The sequence below is a fragment of the Esox lucius genome, chromosome 19, assembly GCF_011004845.1.
Source record: "Esox lucius isolate fEsoLuc1 chromosome 19, fEsoLuc1.pri, whole genome shotgun sequence".
In the NCBI taxonomy this organism is placed as follows: Eukaryota; Metazoa; Chordata; class Actinopteri; order Esociformes; family Esocidae; genus Esox; species Esox lucius.
In genome coordinates this window covers 47,223,957-47,251,275 of record NC_047587.1, presented here as the reverse complement: position 1 = coordinate 47,251,275, position 27,319 = coordinate 47,223,957, and the positions used below count along the sequence as shown (strand labels likewise).

Below are 27,319 nucleotides of genomic sequence, written 5' to 3'. Positions count from 1 at the left end.
ACACTTTAGGCCCCTTAGTGCCAATTGGGCATTGTTTAAATGCCACGGCCTACCTGAGCATTGTTTCTGACCATGTCAATCCCTTTATGACCACCATGTACCCATCCTCTGATGGCTACTTCCAGCAGGATAATGCACCATGTCACAAAGCTCGAATCATTTCAAATTGGTTTCTTGAACATGACAATGAGTTCACTGTACTGAAATGGCCCCCACAGTCACCAGATCTCAACCCAATAGATCATCTTTGGGATGTGGTGGAACGGGAGCTTCGTGCCCTGGATGTGCATCCCACAAATCTCCATCAACTGCAAGATGCTATCCTATCAATATGGGCCAACATTTCTAAAGAATGCTTTCAGCACCTTGTTGAATCAATGCCACGTAGAATTAAGGCAGTTTTGAAGACGAAACTGGGTCAAACACAGTATTAGTATGGTGTTCCTAATAATCCTTTAGGTGAGTATATATATGTATATATACACACACACACACACACACACACACACACACACACACACACACACACATACACACAGAGTTGGGGAGTAACAGATTACAAGTAATCAATTACGGATTACAATAAAACAGTAACTAATCCATTATCAACAAAAAGAATAATCAACAAAAAATATTGTAATCTGATATTACTTTTGACAAAATATGATTACTTCTTGGATTACTTAAAGCCCCCATATTATGACTGCTTTTCAACAAGTTAAAACAGGTCTATAAGTTCCATAAAACATGTTTCTGAAGTTGTTTGCTGGAAATAGCTTGTAGGAAAAGATTCTTACCTCCCTCTATTACAGTCCCTTTCAAAGTGTTCTGTTTTCTGCTGCTCATTGCATATTCATTAGCTGCTGCTCCTTTGCCCACGCCCACTCTAACTGTTACCATGGTAGCGGGGAGAGCGTAGTAGTAACGGTCTAACGGTCTAGACAATGCTAACATATTCCCGTTTGTAAATATAATATTATAATAGCTAGAAGCTAGCGGTTAGCGTTACCTTGTACTATGTGGCAAAACACTAGCTAGCTAAAATGTTAGTTTGCCAAAACACTTCTTGGTTAGTTCGTGTAGAATTGCAAAATAAAGACATCTAATTGTATAGAACTACTTACATGTCCCTCGTCTGCAGGTATCCCACGCAAAATTGGAATTGCGCACTCTTTTAGCAAAAGTTTCTTGGCTAATCCTGCCTTGTACTGACTGAAGTTGGAGAAACAGCCCGTCTCAAAGTGGTTAGCACAAACCGACAATTTTTTGCCAACTGTAGCAGGGACATTGCCTTCAAAAATGAATTCAAGCCATGCCGCTCTTCTGTCCTCTGCGGCTTGGACGCAATGGAGTGTTTCCCAGACCTGAATCCATGGGATCGAACATCTATGGGACGTGCTGGACAAACATGTCCGATCCATGGAGGCCCCACCTCGCAACATACAGGATTTGAAGGATCTGCTGCTAATGTCTTGGTGCCACATACCACAGCACACCTTCAGAAGTCTAGTGGCTTCAATGTTTTGGTGGCAAAAGGGGGACCTACACAATATAAGGCAGGTGGTCATAATGTTATGTTTGATCGGTGTAGTTATTGACAAGTTAAGCACTTATGAATCTTGAAATAATTTACCCTGTATAAATCTCCCACTTTAGCACCACCATTACCATCACATTGCCTCAACCATGCTTGATAGATAGCATCAAGTACTCCTCCAGCTTCTTTTTATTTGGTCTGCATCTCACAAATGTTCTTCATTGTGATCAGAATACCTCAAACTTTCATTAATTTGTTCATAACACTTTTCTCCAGTCTTCCTCTGTCCAGTGTCTGTGTTCTTTTGCCCATCTTAAACTTTACTTTTCATTAGCCATTCTGAAATGTTTTTTTTAACTAGTCTAAAGAAAGCCAGTTTTGTTGTTTTATTCAGTCAGCACAACGGTTTTCAGCTATGCAAACAATTGCAAAAAGGTTTTCTAAAGATCAGTTACCCTTGAAAAATGACAAACTTGGATTAGCAAACACATTGTGGCAATGGAACACAGGACTGATGGTTACCGATAATGGGCCTCTGTACATCTATGTAGATATTCCATAAAATATCCACCGTTTCCAGCTACAATAGTCATTTACAACATCAACAGTGTCTACAATGTATTTCTGTTCTGTTATTTTAACAGACAAAAAAAATGTGCTTCTGTTTCAATTTACTGATCATGTCAAGCTGTAGACCATGGTTTAAATAAGGCAGGTCAGTCACAGGGAATTAGTCAGAAAGAGAGAACGATTTAAACTTATGACCTTCATTACATAGCATGGTGCCTGGCACAGAGAAGGAAGACACAAAAACATTAAATTAATCTGTATGTGACCCCTAATCAAGCTAAAGAATGGATAGCACTGATAAAGGTGTGACATACAAATACTGGGGACTGGTGATTAGTTCAGGGTGCCATCATGTGGTAGCCTGTGGGATGATTATTTATAAAATTATGGTTAAACCTTCAGGCACTAAACCAGACAGTGAGAAAAACAACATCATTAACAATATTCTATGCAGAAGATTATTTGCTTTCAAATACCTTTCCAATGCATTTCAAACCAAACTGCAGTCTCAGACCCACAAATACAGAAGTCTCAACTCACTTCAAAGCAACGCAGGAGCAGAAATAGGCCAGCTAACTTGAACCAGGGATGATGTGTGTTGTGTGTGTGCGCATTTTGATGTAGGGGGTACAGGCAATTTCAAATAAATAGGAAGACAGCAAGCAAAATACCTTATAATCAGGACAGAGATAGATATGGAGAGGAAGGAATAAAGGAAGGAAGTGTGATATGGAGACAGAGAAATACAGGCAGAAATTCTGTACTCCAGGAAAATGAACAGTTTAGACACCAACAGTGTCCAGGCATAAGGCCAGCTATGTCATTGGCGAGAACATACAGGCAACCGCCCGGGTTGTATTAATTCTGTGAAACCCGGTTTGTATTCATTCTGTGGTACCACCACTATATATGTTTCAAATATAGTTGTACCAATACAGGAAGGTCCCTCCCTGTTTTGTTAAAAAGAAAAAGTTTTTAGTTCCTAGTCTTGATAGCAACCCTATGTAAAATGCTGCAACCTCAACCCTAAGCCACTACCTCATGCATTTGTATTATAGAAAACAGTTAAAAGTTAGCAAGACAACTAAAAGACATCTATTTGGTTTGTTACTGTACAGTACCAGTGTCCATCTTTCCGTCCTGCGCAGCTGGTCCCTCAGGAATGACACTCTTGACCTGCAAAAACTCATCTGGCTCGTCCCCTCCAATGATGGTAAAGCCGAAACCCATGTTACTCTTCTGGAGGGCCGTGGACAGGAAAGAGCCCTTAAGCTGGGTGGGATCTCGCGTGAACTGGGGCTTCTCTAGAGATGGGGAGAGGTGGATTAGAATTGGCCAGTTAAATACAACAGATGAATCACTTATTTTCCATTACTGGCTAGTAAAACTGACTACACTGAATATACTATGGTGGTAGTTTTATGTTTTTGGTTGGTATTCTTGTGCTCAGCAGGGCCTAGGCAGTTTTTCAAGATCCTAAACCTAACATTGTTACAACAGATCCCTTTCCAAAGTTGAGTGTTAATGAGCTGTCAAGTATAAGGAAATTTGAGACATGGTTTAGAATATTGTGGTCCATCTCCAAAGGAAATAGACCGACTATTAACATGAATTGCTACACGTTCTTTCCTTTGGTTCCCTTTTATTCTTTTTGTACCAGGTCATCCAGTTATACAACAATTTGCATGTGCCCTTATACATTATGTTACAGTCACTTAAATTACAGTATATATACACACACACACGCACACACAACGCCAGTCAAAACTTAGGACACCTACTCATTCAAGGAAATTTCTCTTTTTCATTTTCCACACTGAATAATAGTGAAGACAAACTATGAAAGAACACATTTTGAATCATCTAGTAGTCCAAAAAGTGTTGAACAGTTTAAAATACATTTCATATTGTAGATTCTTCAAATCTATCCACCCTTTGCCTTGATGATAGATTTGCACACTCTTTGCATTCTCTCATCCAACTTTGTGAGGTAGCAACCTGGAATGCATTTAAATTAACAGATGTGCCTCGTTAAAAGTTAATTTGTGGAATTTCTTTCCTTCTTGCATTTGACCAAACATTTGCTTTGTGATATAGGTTTGGTATACAGAAGACCACAACTACATCTGTTCTGCAGTGGTGCATATTATAAGAACAGTTCAAATAAGTGAAGAGAAATTACTGTTGATCATTACTTTAAGACATGAAGGTCAATGAATCCAGAAAATGTTAAACACTTCAACTTCAAGTGCAGTTGCAAAGACCATCAAGTACTATAATAAAAGTGGCCCAACAAGACAGGAAGACAGAGTTTCCTCTGCTGCAAAGGATAAGTTCATTAGATTTATTTCTAACAAACTCAGAAATCAGCAAATAACTTCAGAGTTCAAGTTATACACACACACACACAAGCAACTGGCTACCTCAGCATTTTGCAGTGGTACACCATCCCATTTGGTTTGCACTTATTAGGACAAAGACCCAAAACACACCTCCAGGCTGTGTAAGGGCTGTTTGACCAAGGAGAGTAATGGCTCTGCATCAGATGACCTGGCCTGCACAATCACCTGACCTCAACCAATTAGAGATGGTTTGAGATGAGTTGGACCACATAGTGAAGGAAAAAAAAAATCAGCCTAGAAGTGCTCAGTATATACATGAGCTCCTTCAAGACTGTTGGAAAAGGATTCTAGGCGATTATGCCATGAAGCTGGTTGAGAGTATACAAACAATGTGCAAAGCTGTCATCAATGCAAAGTGTGGCAAGAGACATCCTTGACCGGCACCAGCGGATTAGAGGGTTACTTGTAAATCAGTAGATCTGTATAACAATTTAGTGTCTCTGTTGATTATCCAGACATTGCATCTCCTCAGGAGTTGAGAAGGATAATGTGGGGGGGACAGCCCACCCTTTGGGTAAATATTGCACAAGACAGATGGGCAACAACTTACCACACCCCTTCTAACATTTGAAATAAATACGGATTTGTTCATGTCTTACGGCAGAGACTCCTCGGACGATTATGTTTGTAAGCGTTTGATGCGTCTCTCTTACTTGCAAATAATTAATAAACTTATATTGTGCCAAGATCATTTTGTCTCTGTTTCTTACTCCTTTAAGAATGTCGATCGACATTTCTAAAATATTTAAATGTATTATTACTATATAGTGTAAAATAGTAAAAAATAAATAACCTCAAATACCCCTGAATGAGTAGGCATGTCCAAACCATTGACCAGTAAAGCAAGGCAAGGAAAGGTAATTTGTATTGCACATTTCATACAAAGTGCTTTACATTATTAGGCCAAAGAACAAACAAAACATCAGGCACAATAGAAATAAATGTAGCATAAAAATCAAAGCAAAAAAAGAGAACTGCACATCTGTCACGGTTTAGCTGGTACAGCCTCATGCTGTGCTGGTAGTTTCATGTTTCCCGTGCCTTTCTGTTTCCCAGCCTTCACGAACACAATCCCGGACTCGTTATTGTCTTTGGTTTGTATAAAGAAGCCCTCTACTTGTCCTGTGAACCCTGAATACGAAAACAAACTGACAAAGCGCTGACGTATAACAGATCCATCAGCGCTTTATTATATACTACTGATCTTCAATGAATAGCCCGGATCTCAAATTGACTAGATAGTTATTTTATTCCAATCACGTGTTATGACACTGTAAACGTGTAGGCCGATAGCATGTATATACATTTTTTGTTCTAGCATGTATATTCAAAACCCTGTTCTTTCTGTCCTGGGGCTAAGCCCAGAGGTAGAGCTTTAATGGGTGCCTCTTTACAAGGGGAAAATAAAATGATTAAATTGACTTCTTTTAAATAATAATTTCCATAGGGTTAGAATTTACACAGACATTTATCATCCATAGCCTAAACCTCCAGTTTGCACTGGAATCTAGCTTATGGCAGCAGCAATTTGAAATGCCAAGACCAACTTACTGTTCAAGGAGATTTACAAACACTTAACATTTGCTCTTCCTTAAATAAGAGTTCTTTAAAAATAATAGTATCCCACCCATTCCCCATTGACTCACAGGCACTGCCATGGCTCCTCCCATTGCTTCAGAAATAGCCCTCCGTAACTGCTAATAGAACCACCAACTCCAACTCAACATTCTAGCAGATTCACACACCCATTACACCAGCTCTTCCTTAAAAATAAGGGTTATTTTAAAATAATAGTCCAAAATAGAGAAAGAGAATAACACAAAACTTTGGGGACTGAATGCTGCAATATTGTTTGAGATATACATTTTCCATATAGAACATTTAAATATCATGGTCCAAAGATCATTTATCAGCATTTAGTTAGCATGAAAATTATGCAATATGGTATGCAGGGTAAAAGAAACGGCACATGTGTACAAACATTAAGCCAATGTTGGATGTTTTTTTGTGACCAATTGTGACCCCATGTAGTTTTTTACATACTGGTCTGGTTTATACAACACTTGAAGTTCTTCATGCATAGACACCAAATGACAAACTACATAAAGATTGGTCATTTGCTGCCATATGAGTGGTGTTTTAAGTGTTTTTCAAAATAACTAAGATGGCGGAAAATCCATGATGGCGATTTTTTGGGTCTCAGTGGCAAAAAGTTTAATAGTGGACTGATTTCCAAGACCAGGTCACCAGGGATGGGTGTGGTGACCTTTAAAAAAAGTCCAACTTCACAGGCTTGTGCCACCATGAGGCTGATTGGCATGTCCACTGCACCAGTACCTTTACACCATTTTAACTCACAGGATTTTGGAAAAAGAATCTTTTTTTGCCAGAAGAATAATAGTGAACTGGAACAAACAGAATAGGATTTTGGTATACTGTCGAAACCCTAATGACACACATTGTCAATTGACTTTGTTTGCGGAATACCTTAGATTACAACAAAACATTCTCAGCATCAGTGTAATAAAAGATAGTAGATGAATGTCACACTTACAGAAATCTTATAGTGAAAAGCTTAATTTTTCGAAGTTACACATTGAAAATGGAAATTACCATTTGAAAGGTTAAAAATAATATTAAGACTAGTCAAGCTAGATAATGTAGGTAATAAATTAGAGATGTTACTTCTGTACATTAATAACAATTAAACCATAACCAGAATTGAGTAGTTATGTCAAATCATTATATTGTTAATTTAGCAAGTTTCTATTAAAGGAATCAATTTCCATTTGTTTTACTCCACTTTGAAGATTGTAAATAAAAACAGTGTTTACGCACAAATCAAATGCATTAATATAAAAAATATGTACAAGTATATATTTTAGTCATTTAGTAGACACTCTTATCCAGAGCAACTTACAATAAGTACAGGTACATTTTCCTGGAATAGATTAGGGGGTGGGGGGGGGGTGCCTTGCCCTAGGACATAACATTTGGCTCAATTGGGAATCAAACCGAACTTAATGACAAATTTCACTCTAACTATAGAGCCACTTGAACACACAAGGACAGGCTCCACACCCAAAGACACGCACAAAACACTCTGCATAAATAAAGGTTTGCGTGGCATCTATAAAACAAATAATATTGTTAGTCAATTTGAAATTCATTTTATGGAAACCTTTATTTTAGCCATGGGATTAATCTGAAATCTAACAGGACAAATAAGTTATAGAATGCTGGCCAAAACTTTGAAATCATTTACAAATGTTGCTGTTTTGAAAGGACATTATTACTTTCATTCACCAACGTGGTATTCAACTGATCAAAATATAATCAGGACATTAATGATGCAAAAAACATTACTATTTAAGTATTTTTGATTAAATCTACACAGGCCTCATTTCCAACAAACATTACTCCAACACCTTATCCTTGAGTGATGCCAAATTGCTAATGCGGTATTAGAACATCACTTAATTGTATCAAACAGCTAAAAGCTATTTTCTTTGATAAATTAAGCTTTATATGGTCTTTGAGTTTGTGTTGCCACAGTCTGCAGTAGACTGGTATGTGTTGAGGTCAATATTAGGTCAAAAAGTGCAAAAAAGAAACAGCTCACTGTAGAAACCAGCCAATCAATGTTTTAAGGAATGAAAGATGTGGAAGGAGTAAATGTACAACTGAACAAAAGAATAAGTACATCAGAATGTCTAATTTCAGAAATAGATGCCTCAAGTCCACAGCTTCACTTAATTCCTTTCTGCTATTTGTAACCTAATACCTACCTTAACACATGCCAGTGCATTACTGTGACAACTCAATAACACAGACAACGTTAAGCTCAATTTAATTAAACCAAATAGGTTTCAGCTGGGTTTAATATAATGAAAAAATATTTTCTAATACCAAATAAGCATTTTAGAATTATTTAAGGATGAGGTGTTGTAAAAACGTCCCTTAGTGTCTTTCTGAATTCACCTAGCAAATGTACACACTGAAAGGAAAACACTATTGCAAAGATAATGTTAACAAATATTTTAAAACTAGCCAAGCAACTTTGACATTTAAGTCAGTAAAATACAGGATTGGAACTTTAGTTTTTTTAAGTGAGGGTGAAACATTTTTGTAAAACTCCCGGATTCTCAAATTGTACACAATTGAATATCCTGCTGAGACATGGTGCACCAAGTCATGTAGGCTGAATTACCATGACAGTGAAACATGTAAAACGTCATTACTGCATGACAGAATGTTTAATATTAACGTATTCGGCAATTTGACTGCTTCATTTTCTCTGGCGGTTGCCTCGGTCTAATGGACCACGGTCCGCGGGCAAGATGCTTTTAAACTCTCAAAATCGACCGGCCATGTTGGTTTGGACACACATTCGCATAAGTTCGTCGCTCAATCGCGAGTTACAGCCTGCAGCCTCCAGTTTGCTAGCTAGCAAAGTCATCGACTACCATCGTTTAAGTAAGTACATGTTTCCTTTTTGTGTAACGCAATATTATGTTTACATTGTTTTTAGTTTATATATTTAAAATGTGTAGTCATCTTTGTTCTTGCCTAACTAGCTAAAGTAGCCTTGTTTACGCAATGTTGCTAGTACATGTAGAATTTTAACGAACTATAATAGGTAGCAAAAGCTTTACATCTAGAAAGACTAAGTTTAACTTTTAGTGTTTTCTTACAAAAATAACAATGTATATATGTTGTTTAAATTATTTTGTTTGCCTGAACAAGTATGCTGCTAGTCCAGTAGCTAGAGTGGCTAGTAAGTGTTAGCTAGCACATGTTGTTTTGCCTTTGTTACAGTACACATTGTGGCTAGCAAGTTTTGTGCTGTGTTGCTACTGTACTGGATTTAAGGCGATTATGTGGATTTATTGTCTCTGGAAGCTTCTGTAATAAATGGATATACGATACGATAATTGACCTGACTCCTGGTGTTTTATTCTCCTTTCCAACAAACCAACTCGGGGAAGTGTTGACTTGAACACTACACTGTTTTTTTTGTATTTTAACTTTAGTATTGGCTTATTTCATTCTGTCTTAACGATTCTATTATAGTTTGTATATACTATTTCATACCTGTTACTTGATATTGCACATTAACTAGTACCAAAATTCTACTTTCATTTCATCAGTGTGCTAAACTGTTATTCTATTAATAATAGCTTGGAAATACTATTTTGTACCTCTGATACTTGATATTGGACATTACCTGGTACCAAATATTCTACTTACTCTGTTTTTAACATCAGCATTTTTTATTCCATCACTGTGCTTAACTGTTATTCTATTGTTAAATATAGCTTGTAAATCCTTGTGCCCCAGGTCAGCATTGCAGTTATAATGGTCTGTTCTACTACTGTTTTTACCTCTGTATTTTTATATAAATATATATATGTCAAGTTTTGTTTATCACAGATACAAGAGACAGATCTTATTGCAGCATGGTGTAAATCTTGTGCTCCAGGTCAGCAATGCCATTATAATGGTCTATTCTACTCTAGAGCTTTACTCTAAATTATTACCACTTTTCCTATTGTTAGAAATGCCTTGAAAATGTGATGTTATACCTCGATTTATTTGGTATCCTGCACATTCTTTGGTACCAAATATCCTCATTACTTGTTATGTTTACTGGTAATTATTTTCTTCCCAGAGCTGACCTCTTTATATTATTAACAATTATTGTGTTTGTGTTATAATTTGCTTGTATGGCTGTTTGTTTTTTTACCAACATTTTATTGGAAACCTGCATGTTCTGTAGTTTGTATTTATATGTATATTTTTTTCTGCCTGTTATTTATTTCAGTGATCTGACACATCTTGTTTGAATGACAGTTTCTGTACTTTGAAATGTGGAATTAAAACACCAAATGGAAATTTGTCTGGTTTGATCAATCATTATTCTCGATAAACTGCATGCTATAAATATTAAATATATATATATAAAAGCGGCAGATCGCACGAAAATAGCGTTTGCCGCGGAAGGTCCGCCTTCTGTATAACGGCGGTGGAACGGCGGTTGGCCCACGGGCCGGCCGCAGAATACAGGCGGTAGGAAGGCGGCTGCCGCTGGCGGTGAGCCGGTAAACGTGTTTGCGTTTAAGACATTCTGACGCTTCTTTTGTCTCTGGAGGACCGCCTCCGGTCCGCTGACTCATTGCTATCTGGGTAACTAGCTCAATCAAACTCACCTTACTATGCGATATAATGCTTCGCTTCAGGAAAACTCACGCGCAAGCAGCTTCTGTTGGAAAGAAGTCTAGCTGTACATATCAGTACCTGTAACGATTATGAAACAAAGAGCCGAGATGTCAGAGTTTGATACCCACTGGCTCTGAGTATTTTTTTGTTGCCTTGGCCTGCCTGCCACTCTGAAATTACTGCCAGGTGCTGAAGCACGTCGTCCTGATTCGGAAGAGGCGGACAATAATGCAATTTCAAAATGGGGAGTGGAAAAGTCCCTAGTGAAGTGTCCGCCTTCGTAAGATAACGTTTTCAAAAATGTGGCTTTCCAATAGCTTGTTCACCCTGAGTAGTCTGAGGGAATTCCGGTCGGATTTCACTACTTGGACATTTTGGGTCCCAGATTCATTTCTGTTGACAGAATACAACCTATTATGATGTATCCTGGTAATCCCAACCCCCTTGGCTACAATAAAAACACATAAAAACAGACTTCTGGGTCACCATTTACCAAACTCATCTATTGGAAAGGCAAAAAAATAAAATTCTGAAAACATTTCTGCCATACAGCATAATTTTTTTGTTCTTAATGTGTTAGAAAGTTTTGTGTCAATGGTATTCCCTCATATTTTCAGGCCTTTACTATCAAATTACACTGTATTGGGTTGAAATTAATGACAAAAATAAATAATAGAAGGCAAAAAAATATAGGCACCCCCAAAAAATATGTTCTTCTATCTAAAAATAAAACACCATAAAATAAATAAGAGAGAAAATTAATCACTTCTTTTTGCCTGTAATGACATAGAACGAGATCGCTAGTTAAGTTTGAACATTCCCATACTATGTTGACATTTTTTTTTTTTTACATCATATTTATAATAAAAACGATGTATTACGGTTCAATACATCATATATAGTGATATATAGCTAACCTTGTAATCCCTATAGTCTTGTCTACACATTAGCCTTTCTAAGATGCATGGTCAATGGTGAAAAGTTTTCTTCCTGCAGGCTGTGGTTCCCATAGCAACCCAAACTATACACGGAAAGCTTCACGAAGGTGGCTACATAAAATAGACAATTGAAACCGGACGATTATGGCGATTCGATTTTCATTAATATTTATGCAAATGAGCACAGAGCACTCTATCCGCGGATTCGCGGATTGAGACCTGGGATGGTTTTAACAATTTCCATTTCCAGTGTACAGGCTACATTAGATCACCTTTGACAGGAAATGTTGCAACAATTAGGTCTATTATATCTATAAATGTTTCCAAAATATACCACAACAATTTACCAAATAGGCTAATATCCCCATTACAATACATAGCTTCATTTGAAACTTACCCACAAACCCAACAGGGCTACTTTCGAATTTGAATACACAGTGTTGTGTACTCTTGGAAAGCTCGTAATCTCCCGAAATACTACAACCTTGTAAAAGGGAGCAGGTGTGACCTAACGAACAATTTAAGCTGTCGATGGGATTGGACGTGACAAGGTCATTGATTATTAATTGACAGGAAGTCACCTGGCAAAAAACCTGACCGGCTGCAAAAAGTAAAGTCTTACCAAGGGAAATTAGAAAAAAGATCTTCTAAAAACATATCTATGTGTACAATAATATATGATTTGTGTAACATTTAACAAGAAACTAACCTCATTGGACACATACTATATAAATACATGCTTTAGTATTACCCGGAATACCCTCAAATATTAGTGTTTTTTTTACAAATAAATTGATGAATATTTAAGGTTTTGTTTACAAGAGGAAAATAAAATGATAAAATGTACTTATTTTGAATAATAATTTCAATAGGGTTAGAATTTACACAGGCATTTATCACCCAATTGCCTAAACCTTAAGATGGTTTGCACTGGAATCTAGCTTATTGCAGCAACAATTTCAACTGCCAAGACCAACTTACAGTTCAAGGAGATTTACAAACCATTAACATTTGCTCTTCCTAAAATAAGAGTTCCTTCAAAATAATGGTCCAATATAAAAAAAAGAGAACATCGAGGTCTGAATGCTGTCATGCTCCCAACACCCCACCCATTCCGCATTGACTGACAGGCACTGCCATAGCTCCTCCCATAGCTTCAAAAATAGCCCTCCGTAACTGCTAATAGAACCAACTCCAAATCAACATTCTAGCAGATTCACACACTCATTACATCAGTTCTTCCTTCAAAATAGGAGTTCCTTCAAAATAATAGTCCAAAATAGAGAAAGAGAATAACACCAAATTTGGGGACTGAATACTGCCATATTGTTTGAGATATAAATTTTTCATATAGAACATTTAAATATCATTGTCCAAAGAACCTTCATAAGCAGACAGCATGCCAATCCGTTCCATGATATCAGAGTAGATGGTGTTTAGGTCATTTTATTTAATTCACTTATTGCGGTCAAATCGTTTGAGATATCAAAATTCCAAATAATTCAATTGAAGATACTGGTCCCAGGGTCCTTCTCAGCAAACGGCGTGCAAATCCGTTCAGTGGTCACCGAAGAGATGTCCTTAAAGTGTATTTTACAGTTCATAAATGCTCAAAGTTTTCAATGTCTTTGTAGCGCCCCCGTATGGTCTATTTGGTTGATACTGCACAGATCCTGACAGGACCTGATATTTAGTGCTATGTTAAAGGACGTAAGTCTTGGATATTCCTGACAGGACATATAGCCTGACAAAATGCCACATCCATGTTAAAGTAATTAGCCTATTATGCGCGCACGTTTGAGATATCAAAATTCCAAATAATTTGATTGAAGATACTGGTCCGAGGGTCCATCTCTGCGAACGGTATGCAAATCCGTTCAGCGGTTTCTGAGGAGATGTCATTAACGAGTTTTTCACAAAAATGTAAATGGAGGCCATATTGTTTGAGATATTAACTTTTCTTATATAACTTTTTAAAGGGTCCAGTGGTCCTTGTTGTGGAAATTTCTTTACTCAGTGAGAATACATTGTATAAAGGATGGAGTCCCACTGTTAAGATAGGTACAGGAATGTGTGGGATCTGGTATTTGCATAGGGGACATCTATTGTCTGTCCAGATGGAGATCAATGGGTTTTAGGACAGGATAGGAGAAGATACAACAGGGGGCAGTAAGGTCAGTTGGCCCCTTTGGGTAAACATTATGGCAGGAAGGATAAGGTGGGGGAAGATAGCATTTGACGTGTGTGATAGAACAAAGGGAAAGGTGTTTGATTGACATGAAACAGATGGCAGCATCTTACCACACCCCTTTTTCCTATGTAATAAATACTGTCGAAATGATGTTTTTATTTAGAAACTATCCACCGTTACTTTGTAACCTGTATACTTTCTCCTTGCAAGCAAGATTAAAACCGTTTATTGCGTAATTGATTTCTCTTGTCTTACCTACCATTTTCATAGAACTTTGGATTTTAGAAATTGCCATCACATCCTTTACACTGATTGTCAACCAACTCTGTTCAGTGGTTTTGGTGGAGATGTCGTTGAAGTGTGTTTCTAATAACGGCAAAATCATGAGAAACATCGGTGATGTTTATAGCACCCTCAAGAGGTATTTCTGTATGGGACTTTTTCTGTCCATTCTTGAGTAACACATGTACTAGTATGTTTGGTTTCAAACCTGTTTGATGTTCCATTTGGGTTTAATGGACATCTAAAGTCACAGACCCGCCCAGCTGAATTTCATTCGCTGATTTCAGCCATATTGTTTAAATATCAACTTCCCTTATATAACATTTAAAGATAATGGTTCAAAGGTCCTTCACACCAAACGGCATGCAAATCCGTTCAGCGGTCTCGGAGGAGATGTCGTTAACGAGTTTTTCACCAAATTCAAAATGGAGGCCATATTGTTTGAGATATCAACTTTTCTTATGTAACTTTTAAAGGCAATGGTCCAGTGGTCCTTTACACTGATTGTCAAACAAATCTGTTCAGTGGTTTTGGAGGAGATGTCGTTTAAGTGTGTTTTTGTTAACAGCAAAATCGTGAGAAACATCAGTGATGTTTATAGCGCCCCCAAGAGGTATTTCTGTATGGGACTTTTTCTGTCCATTCGTGACAGACACATTTACGTGTATGTTTCGTTTCATAGCTGTTTGGTGTTGGGATTAATGGACTTCTAAATTCATAGACCCGCCCAGCTCTATTTAATTTGCTGATTTCGGCCATACTATTTGATATATAAACTATTCTTATATAACTTTTAAAGATAATGGTTCAAAGGTCATTCACACCAAACGGCATGCAAATCCGTTCAGCGGTCTCGGAGGAGATAACGTGTTTTTCACCAAATTCAAAATGGAGTAAAATCCAAGGGGCGAATTTGAAAGACCCCAGAGACTTATTTGGTCAACATGAGAAGGGGCATGTATGGAACTTAGCTGCATGACTCTACGACATTCGGACATGGGGTGTATAGGTATAGTAATGGCCGAGGCCCCTTTGGGCCTCTCATGGCAAGAAGTATGCAAAGTTTCATGCAAATTGAGCCACATCTGAAAATGGGCCCGGAGAAAAAGAATAATAATAATAAAACCAACAAAAACAATAGGGTACCGTACCTACGGTACTTGGTCCCCTAATAAAACGTACAAACATAAAAGGGATCCAGCAACTTCATTGCTTGGCCCCCTAATAAAACCAACAAAAACAATAGGGTACTTTTCTGTACCAAATAATTTTCTGTAACACTGTATATATAAGTGCTGGTCATAAAATTAGAATATCATCAAAAAGTTGATTTATTTCAGTAATTCCATTCAAAAAGTGATTAATTTATACATTCATTCCACACAGAATGATTTATTTCAAGTGTTTATTTCTATTATGTTTGATGATTATAACTGACAACTTATGAATACCCCAAATTCAGTATCTCAGAAAATATTAATATTGTGAAAAGGTTCCATACTGAAAACACCTGGTGCCACACTCTAATCAGCTAATTAACCCAAAACACCTGCAAACGCCTTTAAATGGTCTCTCAGTCTAGTTCTGTAGGCAACACAATCATGGGGAAGACTGTTGACTTGACAGCTGTCCAAAAGACGACCATTGACACCTTGCACAAGGAAGGCAAGATACAAAAGGTCATAGCTAAAGAGGCTGGCTGTTCAGAGCTCTGTGTCCAAGCACATTAATAGAGAGGCGAAGGGAAGTAAAAGATGTGTTAGAAAAAAGTGTACAACCAATAGGGATAACCGCACCCTGGAGAGGATCAGTGATTCAGTGATTCAAGAACCACCACGCTCAGACATATGCAAGACCTGGGTTTCAGCTGTCGCATTCCTTGCATCAAGCCACTCTTGAACAAGACACAGCGTCAGAAGCGTCTCGCCTGGGCTAAAGACAAAAAGGACTGGACTGCTGCTGAATTATGTTCTCTGATGAAAGTACATTTTGCATTTCCTTTGGAAATCAAGGTCCCAGAGTCTGGAGGAAGAGAGGAGAGGCACAGAATCCACATTGCTTGAAGTCCAGTGTAAAGTTTCCACAGTCAGTGATGGTTTGGGGTGCCATGTCATCTGCTGGTGTTAGTCCACTGTGTTTTCTGAGGTCCAAGGTCAAAGCAGCTGTCTACCAGGAAGTTTTAGAGCACTTCATGCTTCCTGCTGCTGACCAACTTTATGGAGATGCAGTTTTCATTTTCCAACAGGACTTAGTACCTGCATACAGTGCCAAAGCTACCAGTACCTGGTTTAAGGACCATGGTATCCCTGTTCTTAATTGGCCAGCAAACTCGCCTGACCTTAACTCTATAGAAAATCTATGGGGTATTGTGAAGAGGAAGATGCAATATGCCAGACCCAACAATACAGAAGAGCTGAAGGCCACTATCAGAGCAACCTGGGCTCTCATAACACCTGTGCCACAGACTGATCAACTCCATGCCACACCGCATTGCTGCAGTAATTCAGGCAAAAGGAGCCCCAACTAAGTATTGAGTGTTGTACATGCTCATACCTTTCATGTTTATACTTTTCAGTTGGCCAACATTTCTAAAAATCCTTTTTTTGTATTGGTCTTAAGTAATATTCTAATTTTCAGAGATACTGAATTTGGGATTTTCATTAGTTGTCAGTTATAATCATCACAATTAAATGAAATAAACATTTGAAATATATCAGTCTGTGTGTAATGAATGAATATAATATACAAGTTTCACTTTTTAAATGGAATTACTGAAATAAATCAACTTTTTGATGATATTCTAATTTTATGACCAGCACCTGTACATCACCAGTCAAATGTAGACACATTTTCCCAATCATTTGATTTTAGTATTCTTGACTCCATTGAGGATTATTGACGTGCTGTACGCTGCTAGCTGTTACCTACCTGGCTAACTGCCAAACTTTTTCAAATTTACTTTCAAACAATGTGGTTAACTTTACAAGTTTATCAACTTATTATTTTTATCCAGAGATTTTTTTACCCAACCTTTCTACACAGGACTCTATTTGGACATATCAAACCGAGCTGCTTGCCCCTGAACACCTGAAGCTAAGTACCATTATGCCTTCTCATCGCTACTGCAATTTCAACTTGAAGGAGAACTTGAGGTAAAGATAGAGTTAGAGGCTACACGCAAATGTCAGACAAGGATTATGTTAGTGTAGAAACTGAAAAAAACTGCATCTGTACCACTAGGAAGAAACGTTAGCACTGTTAGCCCTTCGGCCCAGCCCCTTCAGCCGGGCAAGAACTTTCTCTTGGTCACTGGGAAGAAATGCCGCCGACCAGTTCAACCTGGGTCGCTGCCAGAGCTAACAAATATTTTCAACAGGCTTTCCCCACTGGAGTCGAAATCAAGGCCCGAACCATCTTCCGAGGGGAATGATCGGCAGGCATTTTCTACCGGTGGCCCGGAAAAACAGAAAACTCTGGTCATCAGTGATTTTATTTCCTGCAGTATTAGATAAAGAATCAGCTGGCGATCGTACACTGTTTACCTAGGGGCAGAGCCACCAATGTAGCTGCAAATCTGGGGTTGGTGCCAGCGAAGTATAAAACTGGCAAGTATAGAGAGTACAGAGATATTGTTATTCATGTTGGCACCAACAATGTTAGGATGAAGCAGTCAGAGGTTACAAAGCAGAACATAGCATCAACAAGTAACTTAGCTAGAAAGATGTGTCGGCATCGAGTAATTGTCTCTGGCCCACTCACAGCTAGGGGTAGTTATGAGCTCTACAGCAGACTTGTGCAACTCAATCGCTGGTTGAAAATGTTCTACCCATTGCAGGAGGTACAGTTTGTAGATAACTGGCCCTCTTTTTGGGAGTCTCCTAGAAATAGGGCCAAGCCTGATCTGCTGAAGAGCAACAAACTCCATCCTAGCAGGAGTGGTGCTCTTCTTTTATCCAGGAACAAAGACAAGAGTCTCACTCCTGTAGCCTCAACATGAGATAGGGTGCAGATCAGGCTGCTAGCCAAAGGGGATGTGTATTCCAGGGGGGGATATCTATAAGTAGTGGACAACTGGAAGTTTGTTTGAGTGAGTTCGTAAGACATTGTGTATGAAGACCGAATTTGTAACATCATGAACAACAGACTAATTCAATTATATTTATATATTATATATATATAATTGATAATCTCTTCCTTGACGACCAGGAACGTGATCATTATTTCAACCACTACGAAACGGCTGATTTCTAACAGCATGTTGATGCGACCGGATGGATAATCTTATAGATTCTACTGTTTTGACTGAACTTCTGAGCTAACTAGCTAACTGCTAACTGGCTAACCGAAGGAGTTTTAGATACAGTGAGTCGTAAAGTTAAGCCATGTAATGAACTGTCAAGCCCTACTATCTCCCCCTGTCTAGGCCATGATTTTGAGCGTGCGGAACCTGTCTATGGGAATGGACAGTTTGTCCTTACTGAGTAGGGCGTAGACTGGTATGTTGAAGCGCTCCGCTGTATTTTGTGCGAGATCATAATGCGATATTGTGTTTTCAGCATTCATACAGTGACTTTTACAAGTAAAAATATAATGCCGTCTAGTTATACAAAATACGACAGGAGGAAGATTGCAGCCTTTGGCATGATGCCTTCATGTTTAAATATGATGGTGCAAATAGGACATCAAGAATGAAAAGGATCATTCACAATTATCACAAAAAAGATGGATTTAGAGGAAGTTGTATATGGAGAGATGGAAAGTGTGGTACATACGAAGAGAAAAGACAAAGGAAATTTAAGATGGCGGAAAAAGGACAACTGTCGTAAGGCGGGAAATGAGACAAAGGAGACATTCAAAATAGATGAAGATTGGAATGGACTATTTTGTTTGACAACCTGGCCAACTGACTGTAGTCACAAGATGGAGTGTCTTTCATGGGACCCTGGAATCATGGACGATACAAGGAACTGACGTGAGCTTTTATAACCACTGATTAAAAGTTCTTTAATAGGTTTATTTCCTAAAATGTATTGTACCTAAACATTAAATGAAGCTGGAACTTATCAAAGAAACTTGATCACTGTCCTTGATACTTTCCAAGCTTATTTCATTGAATATTACATGTACTGTAGTTTGAAAAGCACTTTGATGGTATATTGCATGTTTTAATCTGCATTTATGAGAGCCTGTTTTGTACTGTCATGATTCAACATGTTTTAAGGTATTCAAGAAATAGCCTGTTTGTTGTGCTTTGTCATGTTCACTATGTAATTTTGAGTCAAATGCATTAGAAAATATAGAATATTCCTTGTGACAACTACAAAGGCACTGTGTCTGATTTATAGCTTTTTTGACCTTTGACATTTGAGTCCTTTGGCGTAGCTAAATAAAGATACTATTATTGTGACCTAGGGCATAATTAAATATAGATATAAATGTTTACGACCCTAGTTATATTTAGAACAGGTCCTTAGGATGCCATAGGGGGAAATGTGTATGGTCCATCCATCATCTTCCGCTTATCCGGGGCCGGGTCGCGGGGGCAGCAGTCTTCCCAGACTTCCCTCTCCCCAGACACTTCCTCCAGCTATTCCGGGGGGACACCGAGGCATCCCAGGCCAGCTGGGAGACATAGTCCCTCCAGCGTGTCCTAGGTCTTCCCCGGGGTCTCCTCCCGGTGGGACAGGACCGGAACACCTTCCCAGGAAGGCGTTCCGGAGGCATCTGAAACAGATGCCCAAGCCACCTCAGCTGACCCCTCTCAATGTGGAGGAGCAGCGGCTCTACTCTGAGCTCTTCCTGGGTGACCGAGCTTCTCACCCTATCTCTTAGGGATCGCCCAGCCACCCTGCGGAGAAAGCTCATTTCGGCCGCCTGTATCCGGGATCTTGTCCTTTCAGTCATGACCCAAAGCTCATGACCATAGGTGAGAGTAGGAACGTAGATTGACCGGTAAATCGAGAGCTTCGCCTTGCGGCTCAGCTCTTTCTTCACCACGACAGACCGATACATCGACCGCATTACTGCAGAAGCTGCACCGATCCGTCTGTCAATCTCCCGTTCCATCCTTCCCTCACTCGTGAACAGGACCCCTAGATACTTAAACTCCTCCACTTGAGGCAGGCACTCTCCGCCAACCTGAAGTGGGCAAGCCACCCTTTTCCGACTGAGGACCATGACCTCGGATTTGGAGGTACTGATTTTCATCCCCACCGCTGCAAACTGTCCAAGTGCATGCTGAAGGTCCTGGCTTGAAGGGCCAACACGACAACATCATCTGCAAAGAGCAGAGATGAAATCGTGTGGTCCCCAAACCTGACACCCTAGAAATTCTGTCCATAAAAATTACGAACAGAACCGGCGACAAAGGGCAGCCCTGCCGGAGTCCAACATGCACAGGGAACAAGTCTGACTTACTGCCGGCAATGCGGACCAAGCTCCTGCTTTGGTCGTACAGGGACCTGACAGCCCTTAGCAAAGGACCCAGGACCCCATACTCCCGAAGCACCCTCCACAGGATGCCGCGAGGGACACAGTCGAATGCCTTCTCCAAATCCACAAAACACATGTGGATTGGTTGGGCAAACTCCCATGAACCCTCCATCACCCTGTAGAGGGTATAGAGCTGGTCCAGTGTTCCACGGCCTGGATGAAAACCACACTGTTCCTCCTGAATCCGAGGTTCTACTATCGGCCGTATTCTCCTCTCCAGATCCCTGGCATAGACTTTCCCAGGGAGGCTGAGAAGTGTGATCCCCCTATAGTTGGAACACACCCTCCGGTCCCCCTTCTCAAAAAGAGGGACCACCAACCCGGTCTGCCATCCCAGAGGCACTGTCCCCGACTGCCACACGATGTTGCAACATTTTGAGTTCTGTGACGTCGCCCGGTATGGCGCAGCCGGGGCCCCAATATGAGCCAATTAATTTGTTATTACAGATTTATTCTAATCAAGAGATACAAGAAACCATACCCAGAGACCTGGAAGCAGGTGTACCAATCTATCAAGGCCAATTTAAACCACGACTGGGACTTTATGAATGGGTACACATGACTAAAGCTTTATTCAGAATTAAGCACACAGTTTGTACAGAGGAATTTCCAGACTTCTCATTGGTATTTAACGGAAAAGTTTTATTAGTAATGAGATTTTCATCAGAAAATTACGGTGTTTGGTTGTCTACAGTTCAACGGCACCAGTGCTACATTAATTTTAAAAAGACATCCGTTTATTGGGAAGTGTCCAAACAAGCCAACTATTTTGTACCGATATTCAGTTTCCTCCTCAATGACTGGACTGAGATAAGCCTAATGATTTATCAAATTCACAATATCTTCAGGCAAAGAGAGAATTGAAAACGTTGGGCCTTGCTGAATTGCAAGATATCCAACTCGGGATATTGGACCCCCCTTTACTGCTTTTTATGGCTTTTTGCGTGAAAGATGTCTCAAGTTCAGAGAGCAAGTAATCAATGATGTTGGCCTTAACCCCCTGAGTTGTATTACAATGGCATCAGTATGCATGAAGGCCTATCATACTAATTTTATGACTGAGGAATCTTCTCTCACCAGATAACTAAAGGATTATAAAGCCTATTCTAGTGGGTCAATCCAGTGGTTAGAGTACTTTGCTGAGATTAAAAACATCTGTATTCAGCAGGCGTTGATGGGAGGTGAGAAAAAGTTTTGACATTATCATGTAGATGGCTATGCAATCAATGATGGTGTTGAGATAGCTTTTGAGTAAAACGGGTGTTTTTACACGTATGTACATCTTGCTTTTTGCCAAAGGAAAAGTGTCCTTTAACGTAAAAGAGCTTTGGAGACATGTATCTAGAGTTCCAAGACAAACTGAAATCTTTACAGGCTGATTACAGCCTGAAAGTGGTGGTATTATGGGAGCATGAGTGGGATCATTTGAAAAGATCAGATCCTGGAAAGTTTGGCATGCCAGAACCCCTGGAGCACAGAGAAGCCTTATTTGGTGGTCGCACCAATGCTTTGGTTTTAAGGCGTTTAGCTCAAGAGGATGAAACTATACAGTATAGTGACTTTACATCCCTTTACCATCATGTCATGAGCAAATATCACTTTCCTTTGGGCCATCCTGAAATCATTCATTGTGACTTTGACTTGCCTCAAAACTATTTTGGATTGATTAAGGCAACAGTCTGCCCTACTCAGGGTTTGTTTCTTCCAGTGCTACCCTCAAGGGGTCCAAATGGGAAGCTTTGTCTTTGCTCGTGCAAGTCTTTGTCGTACATGCAGTGACGACAGTAATCAACAACTGCCCCATTCTGATGGAGAGAGCTCTGACAAGTATGGGTCATGGAGGAATTCAATATGGCCCTTGCTAAAGGCTACACTGTAGCTAATGAAGTGTGGTAATTTGTCAGAAAATCTGATACTATTTTTAAATGAATGTACGTGAATGTACTGATTGCTGTCTTTACGACAGCCTACAGACATTTTGAATTTTGCAACCTGATGGACCAGCTACAGAGGCGCGTGCTATACCATGACACAGACTCGTTGGTCAATGTTAGCAAGGCAGGTGAATGGAAACCCCCTCTGAGCAATTATTTGGGTGATTTTACAAATTATCTTGAAGATGGTGATCATATCACAGAATGGACATCCTGTAGTCCCAAGAGTTATGGTTTTAGGACAAAAAACTATCGCATAGTCTTGAAGGCCAAAGGCATCAGACAAAACTATAAAAACGCTCCAAAAGTAAACCTTGAACTCCAATTACATAGTTTTGTAATTAATATTTTCGCCCAGCAAATGTACTTCCACCAGAGATCTTATTTATTGGGAAGTTATCAAGATGCTACTAAACAGCCATATTATTGGTGGATCTTCAAGGTTCTACACAAGAAAATATAAGACTCAGAGCTGGCTTGTTTCCATGGGAGTGGCCAACAGTTTACATCCCAAAGAAATAGTAAACATGTCTGCACGTTTAAAAATAAATTTGCCCCTCTTGAGAGCCCTAGTCGTAGCCAAACCTAAAGTACAAAAGTCCGTCTTGGGACACTGTTCTTCTGATCTTATTTTCACACTCTGCGAGATTGCTCTGAATCTTCTCAAGGGGCGCATCCCACTCAGCCACAAACAGTTTAAGAAATTAAAGAGACAAAAGGCTGCCATCAAGCTATTTGCAGACAAAAAGATCAGTAGTAAAAAGAAAAGGTGTACCATACAGCAAACAGGTGGATTCTTATTACCATTGTTAAGTGTGGCAATCCCATTAATAGCGAGTCTAATCTCATCCAGGAGTGAGGGCTGGAATGTATTTACTGCTTCAACATCAGCTGGATAAACTTAAACAACAAGGCCTAGAAAATATTCGACAAAAGGCTGAAAGGGACCTGGACTTGAGTATGGACACAACTCTTACAAAGGTATTTGTCTCTGTTCAAACAAGAAGATTACATGATGACAGACATGTTGGAACATACTCCTTCACATAGTTGAAAAAATGTAATATACATAATGAATAAAATAAAATCATCAAGAGGAAGAGCTGGCTGGAATGACAAGGGTGAATTTGTTTTAAATGGAAACGTAATCAGAGGATCTCACGTGGTAGATTTGGTCAAAAATGTACCTGCCTTGCCCAAAATAGCCAAAGACAGGCGACTTGTAGGCTAGATTCCTTTTCTTGAGGCCCTTAATGCACTGTTGTCTGGAATGCCGAGTTATCAGGTGTGCCCGCAGGCACAAAGATTTAAATCTAATCCCTCCAAAAGATATACTCCTGTTAAAGACGCTCGCCACTCATTTGAACATGGCAATAAAGAAGATTGGCTTCTGTATTTGTAAATAAATGTACACTCAACAATTGCAATGTATCATTTTATAAAAATAAAAAATAAAGTTTTACTAAACTTAATATTTATGGCATTCTTTAAACATTTGTCTGGAACATGCACACTGAGTATAAGGTTTTAGAGGGCATACATTTAAACACTTGATTTCTTCTTAAATCTTCACTATACTGAGAGATAATCTTCATAGGAAAGCCCCCTGGCTCTTTGACAGATAGAACATGCAGTGATGACCACAGGTTGTAGAAAATTAATCCTGTACTTGCTTATTGCTAGGATATATCACAACTCTTTTTATTAACTTTTTATTAAGAATTGTTTATAGATTTGGGAAAATTTGAAAATCCAGGGGGAAATCCATAGGAATTGAAAAAAGTCGTGATTTTTCCATCTTCTAAAGTTACAGCAAGCCAGTACTCCCAGGGCAGGTGCCTCGGATGTTTATTGTACAAACATCTGTAGGTAATTTATCACATGCCCATACTCCACAGAACTGCTTTCTGAGCATTTGCTGCATAAAAATCTCTATCTCTTGGGAATTCATCTTGTTTTTTGATAAATAGTAATCCACCATGATTTGCCTTCAGGAGTTTATTTCCAAGATGGAATCGGAACAGGCGTATACAATCATAGTGGCTATGCAGTCTAAAGGGTCTCTGAACCTCATTTCCAATTGTAGGCTACCGGTGGAGACCACTGAATTACTTCCTGTAGTGTCTTCATCTGGAGCTAGGTTGAAAGCGTACAAGGTGTATCCCACTGCATCTTCCTTTCTCTCAATAGGCAAGGCCAAATCTTTTAAAAGTCTTCCCGTAATGCATACTGTACCGTTATTGAAATTTAGCTGGAAGGCCTTAGCAGGAATTTGACTTCCTTCCTGACTGAGGGCCACACACTCTGTATTGAAATTACGGAAATACAAGTTTTTCTTATCAAGAGAACCAGTACTGGCCGCATGGTCAACCAATCTGTTAACAATGTAGCGGGGGAGCTCACCCAAAAACAGATTGTCTTGACTGCAAATTCTAGATCCGCGGGGTATGCTGAATGTTTTCATTCGTTATTATTGTGCTTATTAGGAAGAAGCAACGCACCAGGGGGTCTCTTTTCAGGTCTGCGAGCCAACATCATGAGCCCACCAGAACTTCTCTGCTCAGAATCTGATGCAACGCGATTGGCCATAGCTTTAGAAATAACTTCGCCCACAATATTTTTTGCTGCATTTTTTAAATGTGGCTTGGCGATGCTAAAACCTCATGAATGGGATCACCATCCTAAATAGATTACGGAATATACCGCCCACCCCTGAACCATACATGGTATGGGATCCATAATAGCCTGGAAGTCCATTGCTTACTTGATCAACATAAGATATGTAACGATTAGGGTCAAGGTGCGGATATACGTAACTTCTTTTAGATATGTACGGGACAAAACAGTTACTTTGCCCCAATCAAATACTATATTTTTATTCTGATCTGTCTTAATCTCAATCTGTATGGTTTCAATATACCTTTTTGCTACCGGTACAAAGTGTGGCTGAGCATTATTAATTGTGATGACATCACTGTCTTTTCCCTCCAAATGAACTGTACATATAAGTGGTACAAAACTGTCTCCGACCTTTTGATAAGATATAATATCCGTATACACAATCATGTTATAAAATCCAGTATTTATATCTACGGGCAATGGGTACAACCTTTCCACCTGTTAGGACTCACCTAATACATAAGCTAAACTATGCCAAGTCATAATGGCGGAATGGGTTTCCTCGCAAAAAATTGTCACTCGGCTTTGAACTTGTCCAATTTGTGCCAATTTATTTAGAATGAAAAACTGAAATGTCTTTATACATGCACTACTGTTCAAAAGTTTTAGAACACCAACAGTTTTTTGGGGGTTTTATTGAAATGTAAGTAGTTTCCTACACCACTTAACTGGAGGAAGCTCTGACAGGAAGAGGTCTGGCAGACCCAAAGCCACAACAGAATCAGAAGTCAAGTTTCTGAAGGTCAACAGCTTCAAGCACACTTAACACTGTGAAAGGATGGTTCAGCTGTCAAGGATGGAGGTGGAAGCTTGATGGTCTGGGGCTCTTTTGCTGGATCCAGAGTCTGCAAATTGCGCAGAGTGAGTGGCACAGAGCTACCACAGCATTTTGCAGCACCATGCAAAATACTCTCTGGTGTGTACAGTGGGGAGAACAAGTATTTGATACACTGACGATTTTGCAGGTTTTCCCACTTACAAAGCATGTCTGTCATTTTTATCATACCCTTCAACTGTGAGTGACGGAATCTAAAACAAAAATCCAAAACAAGTCAAAAAAAAAAACAGAACGGATGCAGAACCTTTGTCTGAGGCCATTAGATGGTCATTTGTTACCTTCATGAATACTCACAATAACCTGGTTGCATAAGTGTGCAAACCCTTAAACTAATAATTTGTTGAAGCACCTTTTGATTTTATTACAGCTCTCTTGGGTATTAGCATGGCACATCTTGATGTGGCAATATTTGCCCACTCTTCTTTGCAAAAGCACTCCAAATCCGTCAGATTGCGAGGACATCTCCTGTGCACAGCCCTCTTCAGATCACCCCATAGATGTTCAGTTGGATTCAGGTCTGGGCACTGGCTGGGCCATTCCAAAATGTTCATCTTCTTCTGGTGAAGCCATGCTTTTGTGGATTTGGATGTGTGCTTTGGGTCGTTGTCATGCTGAAAGATGAACTTCAGCTTTCTAACAGACCCCTGAAGGTTTTGTGCCAAAATTGCCTGGTATTTGGAACTGTTCATAATTACCTCCACCCTGACTAAGGCCTGTTTCCAGCTGAAGAAAAACAGCCCCAAAGCGTGATGCTGCCACCATCATGCTTCACTGTGGGTATGGTGTTCTTTGGGTGATGTGCAGTGTTGTTTTCACGCCAAACATACCTTTTAGAATTATGGCCAAAAAGTTAAACCTTGGTTTCATCAAACTATAACATTTTCCCACATGCTTTTGGGGGACTTTCAGCCGGGCTTGAATGTTTTTCTTTGTAAGAAAAACTTCAGTCTTGCCACCCTACCCCATAGCCCATTTATATGAAGAATACAGAAGATTGTTGTCACATGTAGCACACATGCCAGATATTCCTGCAGTTCCTTTAATATTGCTGACCAGTTTTCTTTTCGTCTTTTCATCAATATGTCTAGTTCTTGGTAATGTTTCTGTTGTGCCTTATTTTCTCCATTTGATGATGACTGTCTTCATTGTGTTCCATGATATATCTAATGCTTTGGAAATTCTTTTGTACCCTTCTCCTGACTGATATCTTTCAGCAATGAGATCCCTCTGATGCTTT

At 39.3% G+C, this 27,319-nt stretch overlaps 1 protein-coding gene across 11 annotated transcripts in view; it reads right to left on the bottom strand.

Moving 5' to 3' along the window:
* The window catches only part of LOC105009031 (membrane-associated guanylate kinase, WW and PDZ domain-containing protein 2), a 364,503-nt gene that overhangs the window by 71,050 nt on the left and 266,134 nt on the right, over positions 1-27,319 (bottom strand). For all 11 annotated transcript variants that reach the window (XM_020044758.2, XM_020044759.2, XM_013131917.3 and 8 more), the window contains exon 9: positions 3,229-3,411. In XM_020044758.2, the coding sequence (XP_019900317.2) occupies positions 3,229-3,411 (183 nt within the window). The remainder of the gene's footprint in view (positions 1-3,228; positions 3,412-27,319) is intronic.